We start from the raw sequence: 26,835 nt of genomic DNA, 5'->3' as shown, positions 1-26,835 counted from the left end.
TCACTGAATAAGATGTATCAATGCGGAGAAGATGAAAGAATACAAACCTGGTCCTCAGAACGGAGGAACAGCGATGACGGAGTCAATGAAACTGATCTGAATGTGCGCAGCAGGAAGCCAAAGATAACCCACAGGCACGAAGAGGCACTCAAATATGAAAAGGAATGTCTTTCGAACTTTCGTTCTTTGTGCGGTAACACACTGAATCTCTAACCACAAACTTCACCTGATGGTGTTTCATTCCTTTTCGACATACGAGCCACAGATCACCAATCCAGGGTTAGTCCCAAGAGTCTTCGACACCTCCTGTTGTCCAAGGCAACATGAACCTTCCAAAGGAGATCGGCTTTTAAGACTTCTCATGAGTGAAGAAGCGATTGAAAATGCAGATGCTTTGTGAAAGGGTAATGCATGATTATGAGCCACCTGTTTAAATGTTTATTGGGTACAATTTATCCAACAGAATTTTGGAATCTATGCACTATGAATTTGATCATTCTTGTCCAGCAGCCATTGCACAAAGCGTCTTATCTGAAGCGTTACCGTAAAGAGTTGATGTGGTTACGTTAAACATCTGATAAGTGCCCTTGAGAATATGCAAAGAGACGAGAGCGTTCCATGCACATGAAATCTAGCACTACAAAAGAAGTACATACAATCCATGTTATGAGAATGAATGAGCATGCAGATTAACCTAATTTCAAGAGTGGACTCGAGCAGGTGAGGGCACTCGAGGAAAGGGAATGGAAGAAAGAGAATCAAAGAGGCAGACATCTTCCAGGCTATGGCGGTTTCATTCCCCTGGAGGAGATCTCGCCTGCATACTACGTACAATTGCCTCGCTACCATACCCGGGACATGGAAGAATGGGGTGGAAAGCAACCGGGCTACACCGGACACAAACCTAAGGTAAGCACAATTCATGCCTACAACACAAATCTATAGTTGGTTCACTCTTAAACCATGAAAACGCAGAATGGGGTTGTGTTTCACGTGGTTTTCGAATTGAGATGGGATGAGCAGCGCCCTGCGTATGAGAATCCAGAGTACATGTGGGGGCTGGATCACAGTCGCAACAACCACTACTCCACTACCTATGGGCAAACCAATCAGATGACTCAAATGTGCCGCGCAAGATTGAAGTACCGGCCTCCGATAGTGCGACCTCCATACCCTCACGAGGATCCGACGGTACACACGATTCGCAAGCTCGACGATCTAACTTCTGTGCAGATAATTATCTAAAGAAAAGTCATAAAAACTATCAAACATTCAAATTTAATTGCGACTCACCGTGACTTCTCAGGCAAAGAAAGGAATCAAGGGGTTCTTCTACGAGGATGAACGACTTCCTGCCTCCGAGGACGGAAAGGTGAGTGATAACACCAGAAACATTTAATCATACTATTTGTTATTCCTACACACCAACTCAATCACCGACCTAAAGGAATTGAAATGGAAATTGCTCTACCAATGCCAGTACCTCCCTAACGTTTCTTCTTAAGCCACAGTAAACCTTACGACGTCGTGTTGTATGTGCAGAAATCAGTGGATCGGTTCTTCGCCCAGGTGCGGCCATTAGAAGGAACATTCCTGGCGATGAATTCTTCAAAATCTATCAAGTCTGCAGTCATGTCATGAGTAGGAACTTATACAAAGTCCCGCCGAAACTAGCAGCATCCTCGAGACAAACCATGAATTAGGACACAGGTTGCTTCATAATCTACGCATCACATTGGCATCATTTAACACTCAGATTGCTCACTCTTGTGGATCCACCACCACCACCGTTTCCGCATCCCCATACGTACCTACTTTTGTAGTGGTCTCCATCCTCCCGCCTCGCTAAACCAGAGACCTAAGTGAGCTATTTCCTATGTTCTCTTCTCCTGCATGACGATGGCAGCGTTCGAGACTCCGAATTCATGCGTAGAAACAAGCGTAGAAATGGAATTCTCCCTCAGTCAAGCGTGAGCTCGGGTTGAGGAGGATGCTCCGGCGTCCCTTCCTCTGATTTCTGACGTGGCCCAAAAGGATTTCATCCGCTTGGAAGTTCATCCATTGGGCCATCCTTCTGGTTTGATTTTCTGTTCATCCATTTTGTGCCTCAAGACGACCTTCTGGAAGACGAAGAAGAAACCAAACTGGTCTTCCGCATGGTCTTGCCAATTTTTGCACATCCATCCCTTATTAGATTCTCTCTTTCTCTTTTACCAACAGTAAAAAAGAAGTGTAATTGTTCTTTATTTTTTTTTTTTTTATTTATTTTTTTTTCTAGAAGAAAGCAGGATTCCTATGGTCACTTCTGTAATTTTTTAAGTATATATATATATATATATATATATATATATCAAAGAAAAATATTTGAGGGAAGTATGCAAACGTATTTACAACCCATTGATTTTGTTTCAAGTATTTTTCTTTAAACCAATATTTTGGTTTGGGTGTATCTGTTATTATTTGATGTGATTTGTATTAAAGTAATAATAGCGCCATCAAGCATAAAACTTTCAATTCTATTTTCTGTTTATATATAATTCCTCCTCTTGCAATCCAAATTGTTCAAACAACAAAAAAATAGACAAATAATCAATTCAAAATATTAAATAATAATTTTTTAATCTTGCTTTAATATTTTAAAGTATTCTTATAATGAAATTAGCATTGATGCTAAGTATTATCTGTAAATCAATATAATTTTTCATAAAAGACGTTAATAAAATTACTAACATTTCATGTTGTGTTGATGTCAAAAAGATTTTATAAATACATATAAAAAAAATGTGCTATGATAATTATCAAATCCTAGTAAATCAGGCATGTTTTTTTTAATGAATTTTGCCAATTTCTTCAAAGGAAAAGGAAAGTAAATTAAATTAAATTATAAAATGCAACACATGTATAGTAGTAACATTGTGTTGAAAATTTTGTTATGAAACAAAGTCATTGACTTAAGAAAATTTATAGCAGAATAATGTGCAAAAGTTTCAACGAAAACATTACAGTCTTACTTACAATTTATTGTTGACTACGTATTTAAAGATTGATTTATAAGTAAATAGAATTTTAGTTTGTGATTGTATACTATATACTAAGCTATTTAATTACACCATGTTTATTCCATTGAGATTTTAGTGGGCGTTGAATTTTTTTTGATGGCAATTAATTGAATGAAAATTAAGATGGCATTCTATGTAATATCATGAAAAAAAAATGATAATTATGTCTATTTATTTACAATCTAAAATCATCTTCTGTAATGTAGGATTTAAACAATTTTAAGTTTAATTCGTGAATACTTTCATTGTCAATAAGTGGAAAGAATAAATTTACATATTAATGTGCCTAACCTTATCCTATAATATTAAAAATATAAATAAATAAAAATTAATACACGAATGGCTATTAATTTTTATTTAAAATAATAATATATCACATTATTAATCATATTTTATCACGAATTAATAAATTTTCTAGTTTTAATTACTATTTTTTATTTTAATATACTCAAAATATGATATTGACATGCATTTTAAACTTTTACATACTTTTGAAAATGTCAAATTTAAAAAACGTGACATAAATGTTTTATAATGGAGGTTCATTTGGTTGAATATAATCTTATTAGTAAAATTCTCCCTTAAACTAAATGAGAATGAGTTATACAAATATATATAAATCTAGAAGTTTCTTGGTAGATGATCCTCCAAAACCCATCTAATAATGAACTGCACAAGCAATTGTGATTCAAATCTTCTTAAAAATAAGATATAATAAATGACCATTACATGGAGCCTATAAACATGAATACATGCGCACGAAACAATTCATAAAATAAAGTTTGGTTATAGGGGGATTTGGGCAGGTGTGAGTATGGGTACGAGACAGGTATGGGTGCATCTACCATGTAACCTAACGCAGCCAATTCTCGAAGCCAGTTCCTACCTGCCTCCACCATTCCACTCAGAATCTTCCTGGAAAACCACCCAATACCCAACGCTGGGCAAATTCCGCATGGAATCCCCAGATGCTCCAGTTATCAGGGGCCGGGTCTTCGATTTGGGCGGGCGCCCGGCCCGTTGAGGAAGCACTCACCCGGCACTCGACGGGGGCGGGAGGGTCCCGAGCATGGCTGCCGGAAAGCACTGCAGAGCTTCCGGTAGCGGCAGATTCCACCTCGTCTCGCGATTTCTTCGCAATAGTTACACACTTGTGTCATCAATCTCTCGCCCGATTTTCCGCCCGTTCTCAGTGCGTTTTGATCTCGCATGGGCATCGTTGCTGTTGCGTGAGTTGCAGTGGAGTTTAGGTGTTTCATTTGCTAGGGTCTCGTGGAACAACAGGATTGTGTTTTTTTGTTTTGTTTTGTTTTGTTTTGTTTTGTTTTTTTTTTTTTTTCTCTATCTCTATTTTTTAGCTTTTAGTTTTATTTTTATTTTTGGAAGAGGTTAGCGAGCGGATGATCAAGCGGAAGCATGTCTGGAGGGTGATGGAAACGGGGATGGATTTCGGCGAAGATGTTTGGAGAGCATGACTGTTGTTAATAGTTGTTAGCTTCTGGTGTGTTGGAGATTTATGAAGCGCGCGACGGTGCAGGAGGGGATTAGATTGTGTGTATGGAGATAGGCGAGAGAAAGGGTTTAGCGTGGGGCTGTTACTAGAGTGGACTCTCTTCCGAGCTTGTCGTAGCTCAGCGCGACAGGACGGATTGCTTCTGCGACCATGGGCGACGATAAAGCTTCACCATCGCGACAGGAGGGGAGTGACAGGGAGTTGCTCATGGTTGGACATGGAGAGGATTTAGAGGATCCTCAGAAACCCGGCCAGCCTTCACCTTCAGCTTATCGTCCAGGACGGGAGGTGCGTTGTGTTCTATTCGGTTTTTTCCCGTCCTGCCTTTTTTTCTTTTTTCTTTTTTCTTTCCTTCTCCTCGAAGCATCTGCGGATTTTAGTATCTTGTAGTTGGTCAAGTCAGTGGTGAACGATGAGAGAGCCATCAACTGCGCCGACAAAAAAATTAAACTTACAATCTGCTTAATCCTCTTTCTCTCTGCATTTTATTTTATTTTATTTTAGTTTTTTCTGATTTTTCTGCTCCGTCTACTCGTCTGTGGAAACGGTATGTATAGCTCCCTGCGGTGTGCTCCTTTTCACCCTTTCCACCCTTTCCACTTTTTCCGGTATTGTTCTTTTTCGTATAATAGCTGATGTGTCCGTTCTTAGTGGACGTAGTATTTGTCCATGTTGAGAATGAAGCTATTGCACCCATGCCTCAGGATGATTGCATCAATCGTGGACGAGTGCATTCTGAGCTTGTGCATCTGGTTTGTGGTAGTCTTGTTTGTTATGCACAATGGGTTGTAATCCTGTAATGTCTCACGTACGCCAATTTCGGTAAATTATCTAAGTCATTCGTAATTGACAAATTGTTTCGGAACTGGTGCCCGCATGTCTTACGAGTTATCAAATTTTAGTTTGTGTACATTGGCCTTCAGTTGCAGTATGCTTTGTTTCTTGAAGCAGGGAGTACAGGTAGAAATTCAGTAATGGTGAGAGTTTTTATTTATGGGGCTTTCTCGATGTACATTATCAAGTATATAGATGAAGTTTTTGAATATCGCTACAATGCGTTAGCAGTATCTTTTCCCCTCGTCAGAGTGTATAGGAGTAGTGGAAGAGCTTAAGCGCAGCACCAGCGTGTTCATGACGCGTACAGTGCTGGGATATGCCGCCATCAATGATAGTGAAAATTGTTTCAAATCTGTTATGATCATATCAATAATGATCATAGAGGTGTCAACGTTGTTTTCTTTTTAAGTGCAACGTTCTCACTACAAGGACTTTCTTGTGTGTTGTTTCAAAGATCGCTCGGCTACCAAGTTCACATTTGAGAAATACTGGAAGATCTGGAAGTGTGAAAGGAGGAGCAAATCAGGTGAAACAAACAAAAAAACCGAGTGTAAACGATGGTGTTTGATGTGAGAACTTAAATTATTAATTTGTGTTCTTTGCAAGCGGGAAGGGGCGGACAACACTATTGCTGTTGTGTTCTGTCGGTTCGAGTGGATGAAGTGATGGTATTTGCATCTTTCCGAAATCGTGTAACTGGTTGTCGTCCGCATTGTATATGTGTTGGTCTGGGGTGATATTTCTGTTTGAATATAATCCTGCAGGGTTATATCACTAGATGTTCTGCTCTTCTGCTTTTGTTAATGAGGAGTGTCAATCCTTCAAACATTTGGAGATATGAAGGCACTTCAGCTGTAAAATGATCTAAAAGTGGTTTTAACGAATCAGTGTGGGAAAATGCCGAACAAAAAGTTATAGAAGGTAAACTATAGATCACATCTTGACGCAGTTAGATCTACCATCCTAAACAAGGATTCCAAAATAAAGTTAGAACTGTTTTACTTGTCTATTCAATTCTGAACCACATAATAATGAATTTTCTGCACTTTTCTTGTAGTGTGTTTTAGTTGCCTAATTATTAACAACGTGACAGATATTTAGTAACTGCGTCTTAAGATTCCTATTATATTAAATTTTTTGAGCTAGGAAGCGAACTTGCAATATCTCTAGTTCGCTTGTCTGTTGGGTGCTACTTCATGATTAAAGGAAATTTTGATTGGAAGAAAAAGAACCGTCAGAAGAGCTTCTGAAGGTGCAAAACATCCACCAACATACGGATTGCTCTGACTCTTGGTGTTTGAAATATGTCTGAATTAGACGTCTTAGTGAAACATTTTGGTATGAACATGATAAAACAGTTTGGCTAAAACATTAATCTGAATATATTCCTGGAGTTTTCTATGCTATCTACATTCACATGTGGATTTGTAGCATCCAGACTTTTTGCTGATTTTAGTCTTTCTTTGCTGTGATAGGCGTTTTCTGGTTTCTTCTCAAATTGGGCATCGAAGAAGTTCATGAGCGGCTGGTAAGTTCCCGCAATCTTATTTTTCGTTTTGTGTATTCTTTAGCTATCCTATTCCATTTGATATTTTCCTTGTAAAGCTTGAGGTGTAGTAGTGACCTAAGAATTTGTTGTATATGTTACTGCATATGTATCTTAGGAAGGTTTAGAGGTTGTGTTTAGCAGACTTTTGACACCTAATGTCCTGTATCACTTGGTTCTCATGTGTATTATCATTGGGGAAATTGAAACTTCATTGTTTTTATGATTTGTTATTACTAATGAATGATTTGAATCCTTACTCGATTTAACGTTAGTAGACAAATAACATGAGTATCCAACATGGTACATGTTGAATATAGTTAACTTCCTTTAGTTTGTAGTGTATGTTGACCCATATTTAACCAGTTCCTTTGGTGCTTGAAATAGCGTTATCCTGTTGCCCATAGCGGTTACATTCTACATTACGTGGTGGTTTATCCAATTTTTCGACAGCTTCTTTTCTCCAGTTTATGATTATCTCGGCATTCATGTGTTTGGTAAGCGACTTTATTGAATTTTCCGGGTCGATGTACTATTTTGATGTTGCACACATGATGCTTCTTCCGTTTCCTAACACAGTGACGAATGGGTTGGATACGGTTCAAGCAGGTATTACTGCAAATTGAATTATTTTAGGGTTTTGTGCATGAAGTGTATAAAAGCTGATATGTACAGAGGCTTTGTTCCAGGACTTGGCTTTGTGACATCATTTGCGTTCATATTTCTGGTGGGAGTATTTGGAGCATCGTGGATTGGAACATCTGTGATAACGGTTGGCGAATGGTTCATCAAGCGCATGCCACTTGTGAAGCAAGTTTACTCTGCTTCGAAGCAAATTAGTGCTGCCATTTCTCCAGGTATATCTTATTGTTGTTGTGGCATCGACAGTTAGTTACAACTGTGATGTTTCTACTTCGCAAATTTGAGTTAGTGATAGCAGATACAAGCCCCACTCGTCTCACTAATAACTCTACCTTCACAAGGACGCAGTAGCACTTAGAATGATTCGGTATGGGTTGGCAGATCTTGCTGAAACATTATATCAGAGCGAGATTATTTAAAGTTGCTTCAAGATTTCAATACGGGTTCCTTGCTAAGCTACGTTTCACATAGGTCTAATTATTAGGCAACTGAAGTCAGTGTTGTTTGAGCAGATCAAAATACACAGGCATTCAAAGAGGTAGCTATAATTCGCCATCCTCGAATTGGAGAGTACGCGTTTGGGTTCATCACTTCCACGCTTGTTCTTCAGGTGAGGTGCCTTTGCATCATGTGCCTCTTTTTTCAGTACGCCTCGAGGTGCCACGACATGACTCAGTGACAGACGGTCACGATCCAAGTTGGAGATCCCCGTGCGGAGTCACTCGACTTCACAAGGGTCACATCATGTGTACACGAGCTATGAAGCCTTGATCTGAAGTGTTGAGTGGTGGCAAGTGGTGGAGTGCGTAATATTGCGGCTTGATGTTAGATTTGGCAGCTTGCAGTTGCTGTTTTTTGAGGTGGTGCGTTTGCAAGAGCTTGGGGCACTGACAGGTGAGGGATATTTTGTTCCCAGCACACAAACCACGAAAGCCTTGCTTGAGCATAGGCTGGGTTGTGTGGTGATGGCTCAGAACGGGAGCTGACCGGGTGACTGGTACTTGTTGTGACGAATCAGAACGAGTCTGGGGACGAGGAGCTGTGCAGTATATATGTACCTACGAATCACCTTTACATCGGCGATATTTTCCTTGTGAATTCGAAGGACGTGATCCGACCGAGCTTGTCCGTGCGGGAAGGCATCGGTACGGTTGAGATTTTTTCTGGTTGGTTAGGGTGTACCGCATTTGTGTGACATGTGGGTTGGCATCCGCAAATCGTTGATGTGTCTTTTAGGTAACGTTGAGGATGTGAAAGTTGTCGTCGTATGCTGTAGTGGTGACGTGCTGGTCCTCTGGCTGGCTGATGGCCTCGTTTCGCAGAGATTGTGGTGTCGGGAGGAATGTCGATGCCGCAAGTGATAACGCCGATGTCATCTCCTCCATCAAATCGAGTCATTGTATCGAGATGAAGGGCTTGTATGTGGATTTTTCGGGGCACAGTGCGGACCCCGTCGGATGGTGGGTGGTACACCATTGAAAGAGCCGAGTATGGTCGGAACCGGCCATTTGAAGAATAGTAGTCTGAAGGAGGGGTGGGATTTTCTTCTTTAAATTGCTGATGTTGGAGGGGCTCCGTTGATGAAGTCGCCTCCTCCATCTTTTTGTACTCAAGCCACGTCCTTGTTGGTACGTGGAGTTAGTTTTCGTCGCTGAATTGGGCTGGAATGTAGGTAACAGTGTCGCAAGCTTGAATGGTCAAAGCACGATGCTGTTGTGTTAATTTTGCAGTTTTAGGCTCATTTCTACCCGGTGTGCTTACTTTCATGCATTTGCTTGATTTTTGTATGGGCAGCACTCTCTGCTAAGGTTTCTTGTATTTTGTGAATGGTTGTATTAGAGCTGCTTTTTTAATTTTAGTTTTTTGCACTGATGATAATTTGGATCCTGGTCTCCTGTCCATTACTGTACTGCTTATAATTATGATTTGCTTGTTATCTCTTCTGCATTCTTCAGTTTTAGTTGATTCCCTACAACTTATTTGAATTGGATGAGAAGCATTTCTACCAGGTTTTTTTATACCTACTTGATTGAAGTTTTTAGAGTGGCTTGATAAGAAAGTGTTGCCCTGCTCATGGCTCATCAACACAAAGGTTTATTAGATTGTCTTGTGTACATCATATTTGCAGTAATTGGTAGTGTATACTAAACACAGGGTTTTCCAACATACTTTGTGACATTTAAAATGTTTGGTAGTAGGTAGGGCAGTCTTGCTTCTTGGTTTTAAAATCTAAATCATTGGTTTTGCAATACTATTTATAAATTAAGGTTAGAGAGTAAATTTTGTCCAATGGATAAATATAAGGTGCAATGTATGCAATCTTTTGTCCACGGTTTGTATGTTAATAAGTACATAATGTGCTTGGAATAGATGATTATTTATATATATATATATTAACAAAGATTCTTGTACACCTCATTAAAGCATATTATTTATGTTGTAGAAATTTTTGGTTTGATTTTGGACAATTGCAATACATAGAACCTTTAAACTTTTTTTACAACACATTTAAATATGAGACCAAACTTAGGTACATTTATCAAGACTATTCTCGTTACCTATCTACCTTCTTATTGGTTGCATTTATGAGCCTTGAGTTGTTAGTTAGAAAAGTATAGACTTGTCCAAATTTTTGGATCTTGGTATTGAATAAATTTTAGTTTTATATATCTATAATTCTTTGTTTTTTAGTTTAGAATTAGTAATTTAAGATTGAAAAAGTATATTAGTAGTCCATTGTTGAAGATTTAATTGAATGATTAGTGAGATTAACTATTTGAAATTGCAAAAGCTCATGAGTATTATGCCACTTTTTTGTCTTATCTATTAATAACATTCACACTTGGCATAGCATAAATAGTAATAATTTTAAAGTACTTATAAGATCTTAAATAATTATAATGTACAAAGAATTATTGGAATTCTTATAATTTGATATAATTTTTGGATTAATTTGCAGCCTTTGAAATCTTATTATGACATGTTTTACCTCATCTAGATGAAAAAGAGGTACCTATTAATATAATAATAATATAGAAATTTTTATAACTTTAATAAAAAAAAGTAAGAAGTTTTAAGTAGTGTTTATTTGTTAATATAATTATTTATTTTAAATAAACAAATAAATAAATAAATAAATAAATAAATAAATAAATAAATAAATAAATAAATAAATAAATAAATAAATAAATCTTATAATATAATATGTAATTATTAGATTTTGTATAATTTAATGATTTGTAATAATTTAAACTAGCATAGACTTGAATATACATATATTAAGATTTATAAAGTTTTTGAAGATTATATGCAATTTAGAATTTAAATTTTATAAGATTTTTAGATTTTAAGAATTAAGTTTTTTACTTGAAGAGATTTTATTTGAATATATGTGAAAAAAAACTTAAATCTAAAATATATATATATATATATATGTATATTTTGTAAGATTTAAAAGAATTCTAAATTCTTTCTTTTAGTATATTTCATTTAAAAGTTCTATAATAGAATTTTAAAATTTTTAATAAAAAATTATTTTATTTCTATTTCTATTTCAATTAATTATACATAATATAGTTATCTCTTTAATAATTAATCTTTTAAAAACTAATAATTTTTAATATTTAATTGAAATTAATGAATCAATTTTAATTTGTGATGCATAATTAATAATTTCTTATACCTAATAATAAATTAATTCGTATTGACTTTTATTGATTAATAAGTATAACTACTTATACAATCCAACAATCTAATGTTGTTTGTTGATGTCCTATAGTCTAAACTTGTGTCACGAATTTAGAATACTGACTAGAAATCTAAACAAGAAGCTCAAGAAGAATGAGCAAGAACTAGATTAATCAGATGAGAACAAGCTCAACACTAGAGAGGTGAGCTAGAGCTCCAAGAGGTGTGTTGTCAAGACTGAGGATCCCCTCAATCTTGGTTCTTATATATACTACAAGCTAGGAAGCTTTTCAAGTAGCTTCCACAAACTAGGAAGCTTCTCAAGCAACTTCTACGAATTAAGAAGCTTCTCAAGTAGCTTCCACAAGCTTGAAAACTTCTCAATAGCTTCTACAAACTACAAAGCTTCTCTAGAACCTTCAAGAATCTTCTACAACTTCCTAGTATATATCCTTGACATCACCTCCCCTCCCTTTAGCTTCGAGGTCTCCAAGAAGCACTCCTATTGCGAGTCAGTACCAACATAAGAAGTTAAAAATTTGTCGCATAGTGTCTGTAATATACTCCAATTGTTGTTTGCGCGGTAAGTAGTTCATTGGTCCTTGTAACCAACGATAGTGTCCTACGCCTTTGATTTCTGATCAGGCATGAACTTCTGTGTCTTCATTGTGAAAATGCCTTGAATTGTTCTAACTTCAACAATGTTATACACTATTAATCAAACGCTGCTTCTCTAGCCTTTGGCGCTAGATACAACCTCCTTGATAATGCATCAGATAGTCCTTGTTGCTTCTCAAGCCAATAAGTAATAACAAAGTCAAATCTGGATAGCAACATATTCCATCAAGCTTGGCGACGATTCAGAACCCGACTTGACATGAAGTACTCCAAATTCTTGTAAACAGTGTATACGATCACCGGATGCGCAGCTCCTTCGAGAAAGTAACGCCACTTTTGGAAAGAATCTACTATCGCAAGAAGTTCTTTATCGTGGATCTCATAGTTGATCTCGACAACAAAAAACTTTCAAGAGTAGAACGCAACTGAATGAAGCTTCTCGTCTGCACCTATCTGCAAAAGTACAGCTCCCATAGCAAAATCTGAAGCATCGGTCTCCAAATAGAAGGCCTTTGTAAAGTCCAGATGTATCAAGATTGGAGCCATAGTAAATGCCATCTTAAGAACTTGAAATGCTTTTTCTGCTAGAGGTCCCTATTTGAGCTTTTCTTTACATGTCTATCGAGAGAGCGGAGTAGCAACTTGAGAATAATTTTTGATGAAGATTCGATAGAAGTTAGCAAAGCCAAGAAAGCATTGTACATCCCTAATTGTCTTTGGAACTTTCCATGATACGATTGCTTCCACCTTCTTAGGATCCATCTTCAAGCCTTTCGTAGTTGCAATGAATCCCAAAAATTCCATCTCACTTTGGTTAAACAAGCACTTCTCCAACTTGGCATAAAGTCCTTGCTTGCGGAGTTTTTCAAGGACCACACAAACATGTTTCTCATGCTCTTCTACGTTCTTGGAAAATATCAAAATATCATCTAGATAGATGACAACAAAATCGTCAAGGTGCTCCCGAAAGATATCATTCATCATGTATTGAAAGACCATCAGAGCATTGGTAAGACCAAAAGACATGATATTTTATTCAAAATGGCCATACGTTGTACAAAAAGCTGTCTTCCATTCGTCTCCTTCCTTGATTCACACAAGGTTGTAAGCTCTCCTTAGATCAATCTTTGTAAAGATCCTTGCATGTCTAAGTTGCTCTAGAAGACCTGATATCAAGGGTAATGGATAACGATTCTTCTTTGTCACCTTGTTGAGATCTCGATAATCTACACATATCTGTAGCGAGCCATCTTTCTTCTTCACAAATAAGATCGATGCCCCAGTTGGCGACTTCGAATGACAAATGAAGTTCTTGGCTAGATTCTCGTCAATGTACTTCCGTAACTCCGCTAACTCTGTCTACGACAAATTGTAGATTAGGCAAAAAAGTGGTTGTACTCCTTCTTGTAAGTCTATGGTACAATCGTATGGTCGATGCTTTGGTAGCATGTCGGCATTCTTTTTTTGAAACACGTCTCCAAAATCCTTATATTGCTCTAGTATATTTGCTATCGAAATCTTCTCTCCGCTAGTTGAAGTTGCATAAATGACAAATAGTGTGCCTTCCTTGGACGATGTTACAAACGCTCTTGTTCCAATAAATAAGGGTTTTTTGATTCGAAATCTTTTAACAAGCTTACTCTCAAAATATTTTATAGGAAATGTCATCCTTCGTAATCTCTAATCTATGGATGGGTTATGCATTTCTAACCAAAAAAGACTAAGAATAATAGGGTTTGACGGAATTTTAATAAGATTGAAAATAATATAATTACTATGGTCTTTAAACGTCATCTCTATAGGTTCTGATTCATGGGTGACACTACCAAACAATAAAGGTCGTCTATCTATTACTTCTAAGTAAACAGATTTAGATTTTTGTACTAGAAGAATCTCGTGACGCTTAGCAAATTTTTTGTCTAAAAAGTAAGCAGATGCTCCTGAATCTAATATCGCTAAGGTTTTTAGTTTATGAGGGCCAAAAAATAAAGGAATAGTAAAGCAATCGGTAGGCTGAGCGGAAAGAGAGGAACCTGATTGTTGTTGTGGTATTGAATTGTCCAGCTGTATGGTCCCTATTGTCGCTGGGCATCTTTGTTTTCTTGAACAAACATGCCTTTGGTCTTGACAATGTGGTGATTTTGCTTCTTGGAATAGTTTCTAGCTCTATGGCTTTCTTCACCGCAATACAAGCATAGTCTTTTCTCCATATGCTACTTTTTTTTCTTTTAGAGTTAGGAATTTGACACATACTGCGTCAATTTACATGTCTTCCACCTCTAAATGTGAATTTAGGCTGCTTGCTGACATAGTTGGAGCATGGTGAGCCGTATGTTGTCTTGAGCATTGATCTTGGCGACGTTGAAACAGGCGGTTATCGTACTTCACAGCTTAGATAATGACTTTGTTAAACGTTTGTAAATCAAGAAGAGATAATAACAAATCCTTCATGTCGTCCCTCCAGCCCCAATAAAATTGATTCATCAATACTTCCTCGTCTTAGTTGATGTTATATGCTAATTGTCTGAAATCTGGTGCGTAGACTGACGCGGAGCGTATCCCTTGTCATAGCGATTGGCTCTTTTTTGTAGCCCATCGTGCCTTGTCATGTTTGCCAAATGCTTCCGCAAACGCCTCCAAAAAAGTTTCAAAATTGAAGATCTTTTCTCAAACAAAGGAGCAAACCATGATAGAACTTGCTCCGTGAGCAAAGTTCCAACCAGTCCAACACGTGACTCCTTCGTCAGATAGCATTTGGGCTGTAAAGCTACTATTAATCTAATTTGATTCATAAAACTTCAAAACTTAAAACGTGTACCATCGAACTTCTCTGGAAGGCTAATTCAAGGCTCTTTTCATTCTAAGACCAACAATCCTTGTTGAACTAGAGGCAAAGCTACTTCTCTTGGTGCTGAAGCTTGAGGTTGGTGAATCCTCGATTGTGCCATCCTGGATGCTCTATCATTATGAAGTCTTACAATGATTCCTTTAATCTCTACAGTTCTCTGTAATAACGTAGCAAGAGTATTCATAATGGCATCCAACTTCGACTCCAAACTTTCAGTCATACTAATATCTTGACTTCCGGCTATTCTAAGAGAAGGAAAGAAATGACTCTATAAAAACAAAGTATTGGTTTAGAGGAGGGTACTCCGCAACCTCTAAACACCTTAAATCCTTCAATAAGAGGAGTAATCCATTCTCTGAAAGAAAGATAAGACTCCAATATTATAATAGAAGAAATATCAATTTAAAGGATGGTAATCCGCAACCTCTAAAATGCCAACACCTTCAAGCAGAGGGATAATCCACACTCTAATAAGAAAGAACTACCTCTGATATGAAAGATGAGTGCAGTCTCGACAAACTGTCACTAATTTAGAATACTGACTGGAAATCTAAACAAGAAGCTCAAGAAGAATCAACAAGAACTAGATTAATGAGATGAGTACAAGAACAATACTAGAGAGGTGAGCTAGAACTCCAAGAGGTGTGTTGTCAAGATTGAGGATGCCTTCAATCTCAGTTCCTATATATACTACAAACTAGAAAGCTTCTCAAGTAGCTTCCACAAACTAAGAAGCTTCTCAAGCAACTTCTACAAATTAGGAAGCTTCTCAAGCAGCTTCTATGAGCTTGAAAACTTCTCAAGTAGCTTCTATAAACTACAAAGCTTCTCTAGACTATTTATTTAATCTTTATATTAATTCATTATTATTAATTAGTCAATCTTATAAATATTTTTGTTTCTTTATTCATATTTGTCAATAACTTCTTGAAAATAAAAGTATATATATATATCCTCTTTTAAGAACAACAATAATTCTAACATCCATTAATTGAATTTTAAAAGTAAAATAAAAAAAAGAAAGTTGACTTTAATATTTGTTAGAAAATTACCTCTTATTCTATATCATATGTTATCATCTAATAAGAAAAATATCTTTTCATTTATAGCCTACATTTAATTACCTAATTTTTAAAGTCATTTCCAAAAAAAAAGTTCCATCATCCATACCTTGGTATTATGACAATAGTAGAATTTAAGTTCATTTGTTCTTAAGTTGAAGGTGCATGGTTTTGTTGTGTCTCAAAAGATGAATGGTTCTACCTTATTTGATCCATTTGTATTTGTCTTGAGATTAATAATAATTCTAGTTTACCCTTTTTAGATCCTTCAATTTATTAACATGCAATAGTCTTGTCTAGTACCATTTGGTAAAAAAGACATATCTTGTCTATATTATAGATGTCTTATTTAACATAGGATAAGTTTATTTTTATTTTTTATATCAAGTATGATTTTCATAATAGCTATAATATTTAACAATTTACTTTCTCCTTAAAACTCCAAGGCATAGAAACCATGACAACTTTGGAATTTAAAGAGCCATCTATTTGAAAATTCTAATATATTTTTCCACACTTGCAGCATTTTTTACATATTATCTTGTCTTATATTTAATAAGTTTAAAGAAAAGTATAATTTTTAATTATTTGATATTGTACATCTAATAGATAAGGACTTCATGAAATTAGAGATAGTAGACAATACAATTGCATTTTTCTACCTAATTTGGAGACTTGTTTCCAAATATCATTAGAATTTGTGAAGAGTATTGTTCATTTTATCTCTTATAATATATAATTTCTCTTTAATCTAATTGAAGGATAGTCTGTAATATCTTAGAATTGTATTGTTTATATTAACTCTTGAACATGTAAACATTGATCAAATTTGATTGAGGAGGTAGAGTAGAATAGAAGTAGAAAAAAAAAGATAGAGAAGAAAAATAGAAGAAAAGAGAGATTTAAAAAATATAAGAATAATTATTTAATTTATATATTTTTATAATACTATGATTGGTTTTTTAAACTTTTTGATTAAAATCTAATTTGTGGATGTTTATCACTAAAAATTAATTAATTAATTAATTAAATCATATATTAATTTAATAAATTTATATTTTAATCAAATTTTTAATGATTAATAAATTTTAATATAAATATTATATACTTATATAAAAAATAATATTAATTAATAATATAAATAATAATATAGAATATTTTTTTAATTAAATGACATACATTAGTATAACATACATATTTATTTAGATAAGAAATATTAAGTAGAAGGTAAATATAGGTAGATTTGATATTATCTTGAAACAAAGCTTCTTAAAAACTATACAAATATAGATTTGACTTTAGACATATTTATAGTTGATTGGTAGATTAGAAACTTGATTAACAATTTAGCCACATGTTATACATGTTAGTAGCTTGTGATACAAGTTTATCATATGGTGCACATATAGAAAAATTGTCTTACTTGTTAGAAATGTGTCTTGCAAGTTGGACATGTCTTAGGAAACCTATAGAACATTGCTATGTAGCTCCTAATTATATAGTATAGATAGAAGTAAGAATGAATCTTTCTTCACTCTTATCAATGCCTTTCTAATTCTTAGTCTTGTTTCAAGTCTCTACTCTTATGTTTGGCAATAATCATTCTAATTTTAATATTATACTAATTTTGAGTAAATATTTTTTCTTTTTGAGTAACACTAGAGAGTATTGAGGTTTTATTTGTTGTAATTCATATCCTTGATAGTTTAATAAGAGTACTAATTTTTTATTTTTATTTTTTTATAGAAGTAAGTCGATTATCCTATTTTTATTGTTGTATTTTAAAAATTGAAGACTATCTACTTTTAAACTAATATTTTAATTCTTTAATATAATTTTTTTTCTTTAAAAAGAATGGACTACTTGTCTTTATAGAATTTTTTATTTGGTATTAGAGGTTATAGATTATCCTTCTTTAATTTGGTTTGTTTATAGAAAAAAAAAATCATGAATACTATTCTTAACAAAAGTCAAAATAGATTTACAACTACTACAAATCTTCATGAGTTTATTAATACTCTTAAGATAAAATCTTATATATTTCTAACATCAACCATGGAAGTACTATTTCTATGCCTATAGAAGAAATCAATAATGAAATTCAAAGTCTATGTCAAGAAGTTGTGTAATTAAGAGAAACAAGTAAATCAAGTTCACAATTGAATCCAAAAAGTCTTATCACTACAAGTATAAAAGAAGTAAAGGTAAATATATTGAAGAAGTTTGATGGAATAAGATTAAAGTTTTAAGGATTTTTATAATAATTAAAGATCTCTCTAAGGTTGTATCATTTCAAATATCCTAATAAATTTATTCAAGTTGGATTTATAGGTGCACTTCTATTTGGAAGTACTTTCTCTTTGATAGAAAAGAAATAAATATAAGGCTTTATTTTTGGCATCTTTCAAAGAATTGATTATAGCATGCTATGACTTGGATAATAAATTATTCTAACAAATTTGCTCTTAGTATTGTCAATAATAAATCTTTGATATTATCTTTCAATCCATAATAAAATTGATTGATAATAGCTTTGTCATTCCAATCTACGTTATAAATAAGGTTTTGAGATTTAGGAGTATATATATTAGTTAAATATGATCTTTATTGTAAAGATATGAATTTGGTCTCTACTAACTTTTTTTGATCACTTTTTTCCAATGTAGCTATAAATACTTCTAAGAATGAACTTGTTAGATATAGAAGCTTCAACTTATTTTATAGACAAAGACTTTGTTAAAAAATAAAAAAATATTTTTAATCAAGAAAACTAAATCCATATATATATATATATATATATATATATAGAAGTCATAAATGGTTATTTGTTATCTTTTGGAGATATTATCTATAATTATTTTTATTTAGATATAACAACTAAAGACTATTATAGCTTAGTAATATTTAATGTAATTAGATCTCTTTCCAACTTATTTATTTTATGATTATTGTGGCTAAAAAAGTATAAACTTAGCATAGATTAAATTTTTTATAACCTTGATTTTTTTTGTAGTTTAATTTAGAATTTTTTAATCAAGTAATAATCTATAAATTCAATACAATTAAACTTTTATTTATAGATATAAGAATTTTTATGCATACTACAAAAAAGAAGTTGTCTTTGGCTATACATAACACATTTATTTTTGATGGTGGAAAGATTTTAAGTGGCATTCTAAGTCAATATCAAGATTATTAAGATATTTTTTAGAAAAAAATAATATATTTTTTAAAGAATTATTTCTATAATTGATCAATTGATCTTCAAAAATATACTCAAATATAATTTGTACCAATTTACAGCATATTGCAAAACAAATCAGCTACAGTCAAAGAAATCATTGATAAAAACTTGGCTAAGAACTTCATATGCCATTCAAAATTTCTATCAAGAGTACTTATCTTATTTGTAAAGAAAAAAGATAGATCTTTGCAAGCAAGTGGACTATTAAGGACTCAACAAGATCACTATTAAGAATATGTATTTTTTATCTTTTATTTTAAGATTTTTTGGTCAATTCAATTAAGTAAAGATTTTTATAAAAATGAATTTATGAGGAGCATATAATTTAATATATATTAAAAAAAAAGATTGCATTTTGGATCAAATATAGATATTTCAAATATAATATCAACATCTAATGAATGATGTTTTTCAAATATTTCTTAATGATTTTATTGTATATTAACTAAAAAATATTTTAATCTACTGTAAGAATAAAAAAGAACATAAACTTTATATTTGACGTGTGTTATAAAAACATAGAGATAAAAAATTATACGCAAAGATGGAAAAGTGTGTATTTTACACTACTCAAGTTGGCTTCTTAGAATACATTATTTCAAATGATGGTCTTTTAATGGATCCTAAAAAAATCCAAACTATCATAGATTAGAAGAATTTAAGAATTTTAAGAGATATGCAATATTTTTTAAGATTTGTCAACTACTATCAAATCTTCATTAAAAACTTTTTTCAAGTTATAGCTCTACTTACACATTTGACTTATAAAGACAAACTTGAGTGGAATAAAGAAGCTGAAACATCATTTGAAGCTTAAAAAATAATATTTATTTATGCATCAATCTTATATAACATTGATTTTTCAAAGGCATCTTCTATAGAAACAAATGTATTGGACTTTACCTTAGATGCAGTATTATTGCAAATAGGAGCACATGACAAATTCTATCTAATAGCTTTTTATTCCAAAAAAGTTTTAGTAGCCGAGATCAACTAAAAGATCTATAATAAAGAGCTTCATGCAATCATAGATTCATTTTAAGAATGACATCATTATCTAAAAGATGCTTCTAAGTTAATCAACATATATACAGATCATACGAATTTCAAGCATTTTAAGCTAACACATGTATTGAATCATTCTCAAGTTTATTAAAGTATGTTTTTATTAAGATTTGATTTTAAAATTAATTATTAATTAAAAAAATAAAAAGATTTATCAAATGTCTTTTTTAAACATTCTTATCTTGTACCAAAAGAAAGAAATATAACTTTTAATTAAAAAAAATGATCTTTTTGAAGCTCAAGTAATTTAATCTTTGTGCAATGAAATTAATATTAATTATTAATTCAACATTTCTCAAGAAAGTTCAATCAAGTATGTCTTTTGATCTTTTTGTTCATGATATTAAGAATAATTCTTTTAAGTCTCATGATATTTTTAGATTTTAATTCAAAAATAATCTATTCTATTCTGATGGTTGTTTATATATTCTAAAAGGTGAAGTATGATTATGTGTTCTCCAAGCTTGTCACAACTTCTTAGTAGCAATACATTTTGCATATACTAAAACTTTGGAGCTAATATCCAAAGATTTTTAGTAGCTTCAAATGTGGAAGGCAATTAAAGACTTTGTACAATCATGTGATGTTTGTTTGAGATAAAAAATTCTTTGATATTGACCTTATGGATTTTTTCAGCTATTACCAATAGCCGAACAACTATAATCTTTTGTTTCTATAGATTTTATTATAGATTTTTTAATTTCAAGTTTAAATGATTCTATATTTGTAGTAATAGACCATTTCACCAAGGTGGCACATTTTGTGTTATATATAAAGTCTATCACAAATGAAGAAATAGCTAAAATTTTCTTTGACAATATTAATTGCTATCATAGATTATTAGAAGATATAGTATTAGATAGAGTAACATGATTTGTATCAAAATTTTAAAAAATCCTTTTCAAGATATTGAAGGTAGATATAAAATTATCTTTGATTTTTCATCTTTAAAATAATGAATAAATAAAGCATGTGAATGAAATTTTAGAATAGCATTTGAGTTGTACTATCAACTACCATAAAGATGATTGAACAATTCTTTTGTCATTGATAGAGTTTGCTTATAATGATATAATACATTCTTTTATTTATCAAATACCTTTCTTTGCCAATTATGGTTATCATCTACAATTTTATATTTTTGACTTTTTAAAAGTTGATAATTATTTCGCAAAAGATTTAGCAAATTATTTATTAAAACTACATGCAACAATAAAGGCGCAATTAAACGAAGCTCAAGAACAACAAAAGAATAATAAAGATGCCTATTGTAAAAAAACAATCTCAATTCCATACATGCAACTATATATATTTATTTTGTTATAATATTAAGACTATTTGCTCTTATAATAAGTTGAATTACCATAGACTCGAATAGATTAATATAGTTGCATTTTGATTACATCTATTAAAATTTATGAAGATTTATCTCACATTCCATATGTCTCTTTTTGAGCCATACAAGACAATGAATATTTTGAGAAAAAGACAAATGCCATATCTTCTTATATAAGTGGACAATTATCAAAAATTTGAGATTAAAAAATTATTAAATTCAAGGCAATGCCAAAATAGGTTGGAATATCTTATTCATTGGCATAAATATGATATTAGTGAATGTACATGGAAGCTAATTAAAAAATTTGTAAATCCAATAAAGAATCTTGATATTTTTTTTTATTGATAAAATCTTTTAAAATCAAAATAAAAGATAACAAATCTTTACTAAAAATTAAAGAAGATTCAAAGAAGATTGCATTCTACTTTCTATCATTGTTTGCAACTTTTGTAAATTTGTAGCCCTAAAAAGTTAAAGAACCAACAACTAACAAATTTCACTCAAGAACTACTGTTTGCTAAATTTTAGCAAAGATGCATATTAAACAATCACTTTATTCACTTATTCCAAGCACCATTTCAAGACACCGATAGTCTTACACTCAGCTTATTAGAATCTTAATACCTGATAACTACTATTTCAGTCCTGTACTTGAAAGTCATTCCCTCACCACACAATAGACTCCACACAATAGACTCATGAGCGTAGTGAATGTATTGTAGCCCTAGTCCATGAGAACTTCAACTAACAGAAACCTTATATACACTCCAGCCCAATTCAGCGACGAAAACTAACTCCACGTACCAACAAGGACGTGGCTTGAGTACAAAAAGATGGAGGAGGCGACTTCATCAACGGAGCCCCTCCAACATCAGCAATTTAAAGAAGGAAATCCCACCCCTCCTTCAGACTACTATTCTTCAAATGGCCGGTTCCGACCATACTCGGCTCTTTCAATGGTGTACCACCCACCATCCGACGGGGTCCGCACTGTGCCCCGAAAAATCCACATACAAGCCCTTCATCTCGATACAATGACTCGATTTGATGGAGGAGATGACATCGGCGTTATCACTTGCGGCATCGACATTCCTCCCGACACCACAATCTCTGCGAAACGAGGCCATCAGCCAGCCAGAGGACCAGCACGTCACCACTACAGCATACGACGACAACTTTCACATCCTCAACGTTACCTAAAAGACACATCAACGATTTGCGGATGCCAACCCACATGTCACACAAATGCGGTACACCCTAACCAACCAGAAAAAATCTCAACCGTACCGATGCCTTCCCGCACGGACAAGCTCGGTCGGATCACGTCCTTCGAATTCACAAGGAAAATATCGCCGATGTAAAGGTGATTCGTAGGTACATATATACTGCACAGCTCCTCGTCCCCAGACTCGTTCTGATTCGTCACAACAAGTACCAGTCACCCGGTCAGCTCCCGTTCTGAGCCATCACCACACAACCCAGCCTATGCTCAAGCAAGGCTTTCGTGGTTTGTGTGCTGGGAACAAAATATCCCTCACCTGTCAGTGCCCCAAGCTCTTGCAAACGCACCACCTCAAAAAACAGCAACTGCAAGCTGCCAAATCTAACATCAAGCCGCAATATTACGCACTCCACCACTTGCCACCACTCAACACTTCAGATCAAGGCTTCATAGCTCGTGTACACATGATGTGACCCTTGTGAAGTCGAGTGACTCCGCACGGGGATCTCCAACTTGGATCGTGACCGTCTGTCACTGAGTCATGTCGTGGCACCTCTAGGCGTACTGAAAAAAGAGGCACATGATGCAAAGGCACCTCACCTGAAGAACAAGCGTGGAAGTGATGAACCCAAACGCGTACTCTCCAATTCGAGGATGGCGAATTATAGCTACCTCTTTGAATGCCTGTGTATTTTGATCTGCTCAAACATTAACACAAATGAGACTTTACCTTGAAATAATGTAAATTTTTGAAATAACGCGCATGGATCATAGAGAAACTAAAATCGTGACATGCTAATAGAAGTTTTAGGATGACATCTGCCCATTCACTGCTACAGTGAAAGAAGCATACAGATTATGGATTTAAAACGAACTCCTGCTGAAATGAGTTTTTATGACGGGAATGTTCGGATCCATCAACCATGCGCAGAAAGGAAAAACCTCGAAGTTCGAAACTTTCTCGTCACACGCAAATGAAATTAGGATTGAATCGCATAGAATCTGAACTTCTTGGATACATTCTTTACGCTATTACTTCCTTTGGGTTCAAGGCTAAAATATTTTGAGGTTTGGAAGTCCCCTGAAACCAAAGGGACAACACAAGCAGTATACCTGAAGTATTGAGGTTCTCTCAATAAAAAATGATCAGCGCATTAACAAATCATAAATTCACAAACCACGAAGCTTTCTTAAACACAGCCACTACGACCTTGTAGTTTCCAATAGTGAAGAAGCTATACCTGGAGAAATGGCAGCACTGATTTGCTTTGAGGCAGAGTAAACTTGTTTCACAAGTGGCATGCGCTTAATGAACCATTCGCCAACCGTTATCACAGATGATCCGATCCACGATGCTCCAAATACTCCCACCAAAAATATGAACACAAATGACGTCACGAATCCAAGCCCTGCAACAAAGCTCAGAACCTTCAAGCTTTGTCACAACAAGCACTTCGCATTAAAAGCCCTACAAATGCCTGATCTTACCAAACTACGACTCGATCAACCCGAAAACTATTCCAATAATTCTGGTGCCTACACTACAGAACGAAACTGAAAAATTTATAACAAACCCTGTAAAATAAAAATATAACAGCAGCCGGAAAGACTCCAATGATAGCTTACCAACCACATGCATGCCGAGATAGTCATAAACCGGGGAAAAGAAGCTATCAAAGAATAAAATGAACCACCACGTAGTGTAGAATGTGACCGCAATAGGCAATAAAATTACACTGTTTCAATCATCAGCACAACCGATGAGCTGAACCTTCGCTGGATCATCGTGAACTAGAAAGAGAATAATATTGATCAAAATTTAAAAGACAATGTTATCTTTATGCCAACGCCAATCTAAACAGGGATTAATGATTGGCCAGCAAAGATGAGAAACTACAGTGAAATTATTACATTCCCGACAGTACCACACACCAGACGACTACATGATATAAGACACTGAGCAGACTTCCCTGCTACATGACAGAGCCTGTAGGAAATGACCTGAAATTTATACCCTTCAGCATATACCACCACATCTCAATTCAACACTGCTTCTTAAACTGCACCAGCTCTAAAATGAATATAGACTATGACAAAAGCAACCCATTAAAAAAGACGCAATTGTAATAAGAATCACCAGCCGCTCATGAACTTTTTCGACGCCCAACTTGACAGAAAACCATAAAAAGCCTGCTCACAACAAACAAAGCATACAGTCAATATCGCTTCGCTTCTCTCAACGTCTCCATAAACAAACCGGACTTGCTTGAGATACTTTAAAGGACTCTAAATCCATGTCTAAACTTAACATGCTTCAGCCAAAGCAGTCCAAACACGCGTTTAACAAATGCAAATTTTTAAAGTTCCCCAATCTCCGCGAAGGGTAAATATCACTCCAGACGTGTGATTGTGGCCAAAATCTAACTCAAACAGTGAAAATATGAAGAGGCATCAAACAAGATAAAATTTAACCCGAGGAATAACAATAAAGCTCAACACGTATCCAGTTCAAATGACCACCAGTTACAGTATTAAAGCAAGAGGTAGATAAAAGCCCTAAATGCACGCAAATTAACATAACACTGTCCCCCGTTCATCTCGGAAAAGATGAGACAGAAAGGCTGTGAGGTTTCTGACATCAAATATCTTTGTTAACTTTTCGGGGGACTAAGAATTTCATCTGCTTCACCTGATTTGCTCCATTCAGACTTCCAGATCTTCCACCATTCCGCATATTTGAACTTGTCGTCTTAGCGATCTTAGTGAAAACCCACAATACAATCCCTTCTGATAGTAAGAATGCAGCACACAAAAACGAACCGAAGTCGACATCACTTTTATTGTTAGCAATAAGGAAAAAATAGACTTGCAATCATGCCACTATCTTCATCATCGATAGATTCCACTGTAAATCATGCTGTGAACAGGCTACTAAATATTAACGAAATGAGCAGCTCCAAAAATATTTTCCATCCTCGTGAAATTAAGGATGCTTCACACAAATTCGTGTAAATGTAAGCAAATTACATGCCGAAAACGCTTCTAGGGTCCGTGGATCCATTCGTCTAGTAAGATTATGTTTGATGATCAAAAATCGGCGCACGACCGCGAAAGTCGCAGAAAGACCATCTCAGAATGCAATCGTCAACAGTAGAATGCTGTAATACTTATTCATAAGGGTATAACTAGTCCTCAGTAGTGCTACCTCAGCTGTGGCCTACTGCACCATCTATTGAACATGATAGACCAACATCGAAGAGGGTGGAAATGGGAAACTTAAGGTGGAATACACATAGCCTGTCAGCCGACGTGAAGAAGGGACTTCAAGACTCGTCGGAATGAGGGCGGGTTATTTTTGACAAACAGCAAAACGCACAGGAGAAGGATCGGGAAACCAATTGCAAGGTAAAAAAAATAATCGGCGAAATCTATGTCCCTCACCATGTCCCTACCTTCACCGACACAACCTCTGGTCCAAGTTACTAGAACCCGCAGATGCTTGTAGAGCAGAGTAAAAAAGAAATCTAACTGTAAGAAAGAGAGAAAGAGAGAACATTACTCACCTCCCTGCCCGAATAATAAGCTGAAGATGAAGCTTGACCAGACTTCGGAGGATCCTCTAAGTCATCGCCATTTCCTGCCATGAGCAACTCCCTGCTACTCCCACACGACCGCGACGGCGATACTTTGTCGTCGCCCATGGCCACAGCAGCGACCCTCCTTATGGTGTGCAGCTACGTTAAACTCAGAGCAGCACGCCTCAGCAACTGTCCCACTCTACACCCTTAACCTACACCTCTATCCATGCACAATGCACTCCCCTCTCTCATGCACTCCCGCCTGCTTTTCACAACTCCACCTCAACACTTCCACACACAAACTCGCAACGAGCGTCATAATCTCCACGTAACCAGCTACGAGAACTCCTCATTCCGAAATCGTTCGAAACACGTATTTCTACTGATCATCCACTCGCAGTACCTTACACAATCCTTCCTACAACTCAACAAACCCTAGGAAACGAAAGAAAGAATCTCCCCACGATTCACGATAGCAACAGATGGACATCCAAAGATCAGAATGCAGAGGAAGAGAGCAGAAACTCTTTTCCGCGAGCGAGAAAGGTGGAATGAGTCAAACAAATGCGACAAGAA

The 26,835-nt window shown here is 34.8% G+C and overlaps 3 protein-coding genes across 8 annotated transcripts; 2 read left to right on the top strand and 1 right to left on the bottom strand.

The window, feature by feature from the left end:
* The first annotated feature begins 182 nt into the window (after positions 1-182).
* Positions 183-1,755, top strand: LOC112291231 (uncharacterized). Its single transcript, XM_024538372.3, has 5 exons — positions 183-404; positions 721-909; positions 1,024-1,191; positions 1,307-1,372; positions 1,543-1,755. Exons 1-5 carry the CDS (start codon positions 384-386, stop codon positions 1,639-1,641), a joined length of 543 nt encoding a protein of 180 aa, XP_024394140.1. The 5' UTR covers positions 183-383; the 3' UTR covers positions 1,642-1,755.
* Positions 1,756-4,136: 2,381 nt separating this feature from the next.
* LOC112291793 (protein LIKE COV 1) lies at positions 4,137-9,344 on the top strand. Of its 3 annotated transcripts, none has more exons than XM_024539688.3 (8): positions 4,137-4,860; positions 5,864-5,935; positions 6,885-6,937; positions 7,343-7,452; positions 7,645-7,812; positions 8,110-8,207; positions 8,616-8,742; positions 8,920-9,344. In XM_024539688.3, exons 1-8 carry the CDS (start codon positions 4,723-4,725, stop codon positions 9,006-9,008), a joined length of 855 nt encoding a protein of 284 aa, XP_024395456.1. In that variant the 5' UTR covers positions 4,137-4,722; the 3' UTR covers positions 9,009-9,344. The 3 variants fall into 3 exon arrangements, 2 of the variants coding, with proteins under 2 accessions (XP_024395456.1, XP_024395459.1); XR_016506222.1 differs by having other exon boundaries at positions 4,210-4,860; positions 8,110-8,491; XM_024539691.3 differs by lacking the exon at positions 5,864-5,935 and having other exon boundaries at positions 4,559-4,860.
* Positions 9,345-21,995: 12,651 nt separating this feature from the next.
* LOC112291470 (protein LIKE COV 1) lies at positions 21,996-26,835 on the bottom strand. 4 transcript variants are annotated; one of them, XR_016506223.1, is made up of 8 exons: positions 26,245-26,835; positions 25,371-25,439; positions 24,819-24,871; positions 24,308-24,417; positions 23,923-24,090; positions 23,282-23,379; positions 22,747-22,975; positions 21,996-22,569 (listed from the first exon to the last, which is right to left on the bottom strand). XR_016506223.1 is itself a non-coding variant. In XM_024538903.3 (8 exons), the coding sequence occupies exons 2-8, from the start codon at positions 25,413-25,415 to the stop codon at positions 22,481-22,483; spliced, it is 690 nt and encodes a 229-aa protein (XP_024394671.1). In that variant the 5' UTR covers positions 25,416-25,468; positions 26,245-26,835; the 3' UTR covers positions 21,996-22,480. The 4 variants fall into 4 exon arrangements, 3 of the variants coding, with proteins under 3 accessions (XP_024394671.1, XP_024394669.1, XP_024394670.1); XM_024538903.3 differs by having other exon boundaries at positions 22,747-22,873; positions 25,371-25,468; XM_024538901.3 differs by having other exon boundaries at positions 22,747-22,873.

The sequence above is a fragment of the Physcomitrium patens genome, chromosome 14, assembly GCF_059467195.1.
Source record: "Physcomitrium patens ecotype Gransden chromosome 14, ASM5946719v1, whole genome shotgun sequence".
Taxonomy (NCBI): domain Eukaryota; kingdom Viridiplantae; phylum Streptophyta; class Bryopsida; order Funariales; family Funariaceae; genus Physcomitrium; species Physcomitrium patens.
This window is presented reverse-complemented; position numbering and strand designations above follow the sequence as displayed.

Coding starts and splice junctions, on each gene's coding strand:
- LOC112291470 (XM_024538901.3), bottom strand. CDS start 26,382: ATGGGCGACGACAAAGTATCGCCGTCGCGGTCGTGTGGGAGTAGCAGG. Junction 23,380..23,922: donor CAGTGCTGCCATTTCTCCAG/GTATAGCTTCTT, acceptor ATGTTTGAGCAG/ATCAAAATACACAGGCATTC. Junction 22,570..22,746: donor GTCCGTGCGGGAAGGCATCG/GTACGGTTGAGA, acceptor CTCGTTTCGCAG/AGATTGTGGTGTCGGGAGGA.
- LOC112291231 (XM_024538372.3), top strand. CDS start 384: ATGCAGATGCTTTGTGAAAGG. Junction 405..720: donor TGCAGATGCTTTGTGAAAGG/GTAATGCATGAT, acceptor GGACTCGAGCAG/GTGAGGGCACTCGAGGAAAG. Junction 1,192..1,306: donor ACCCTCACGAGGATCCGACG/GTACACACGATT, acceptor GTGACTTCTCAG/GCAAAGAAAGGAATCAAGGG.
- LOC112291793 (XM_024539688.3), top strand. CDS start 4,723: ATGGGCGACGATAAAGCTTCACCATCGCGACAGGAGGGGAGTGACAGG. Junction 6,938..7,342: donor AAGAAGTTCATGAGCGGCTG/GTAAGTTCCCGC, acceptor TGCTTGAAATAG/CGTTATCCTGTTGCCCATAG. Junction 8,208..8,615: donor CTTCCACGCTTGTTCTTCAG/GTGAGGTGCCTT, acceptor GTGACGAATCAG/AACGAGTCTGGGGACGAGGA.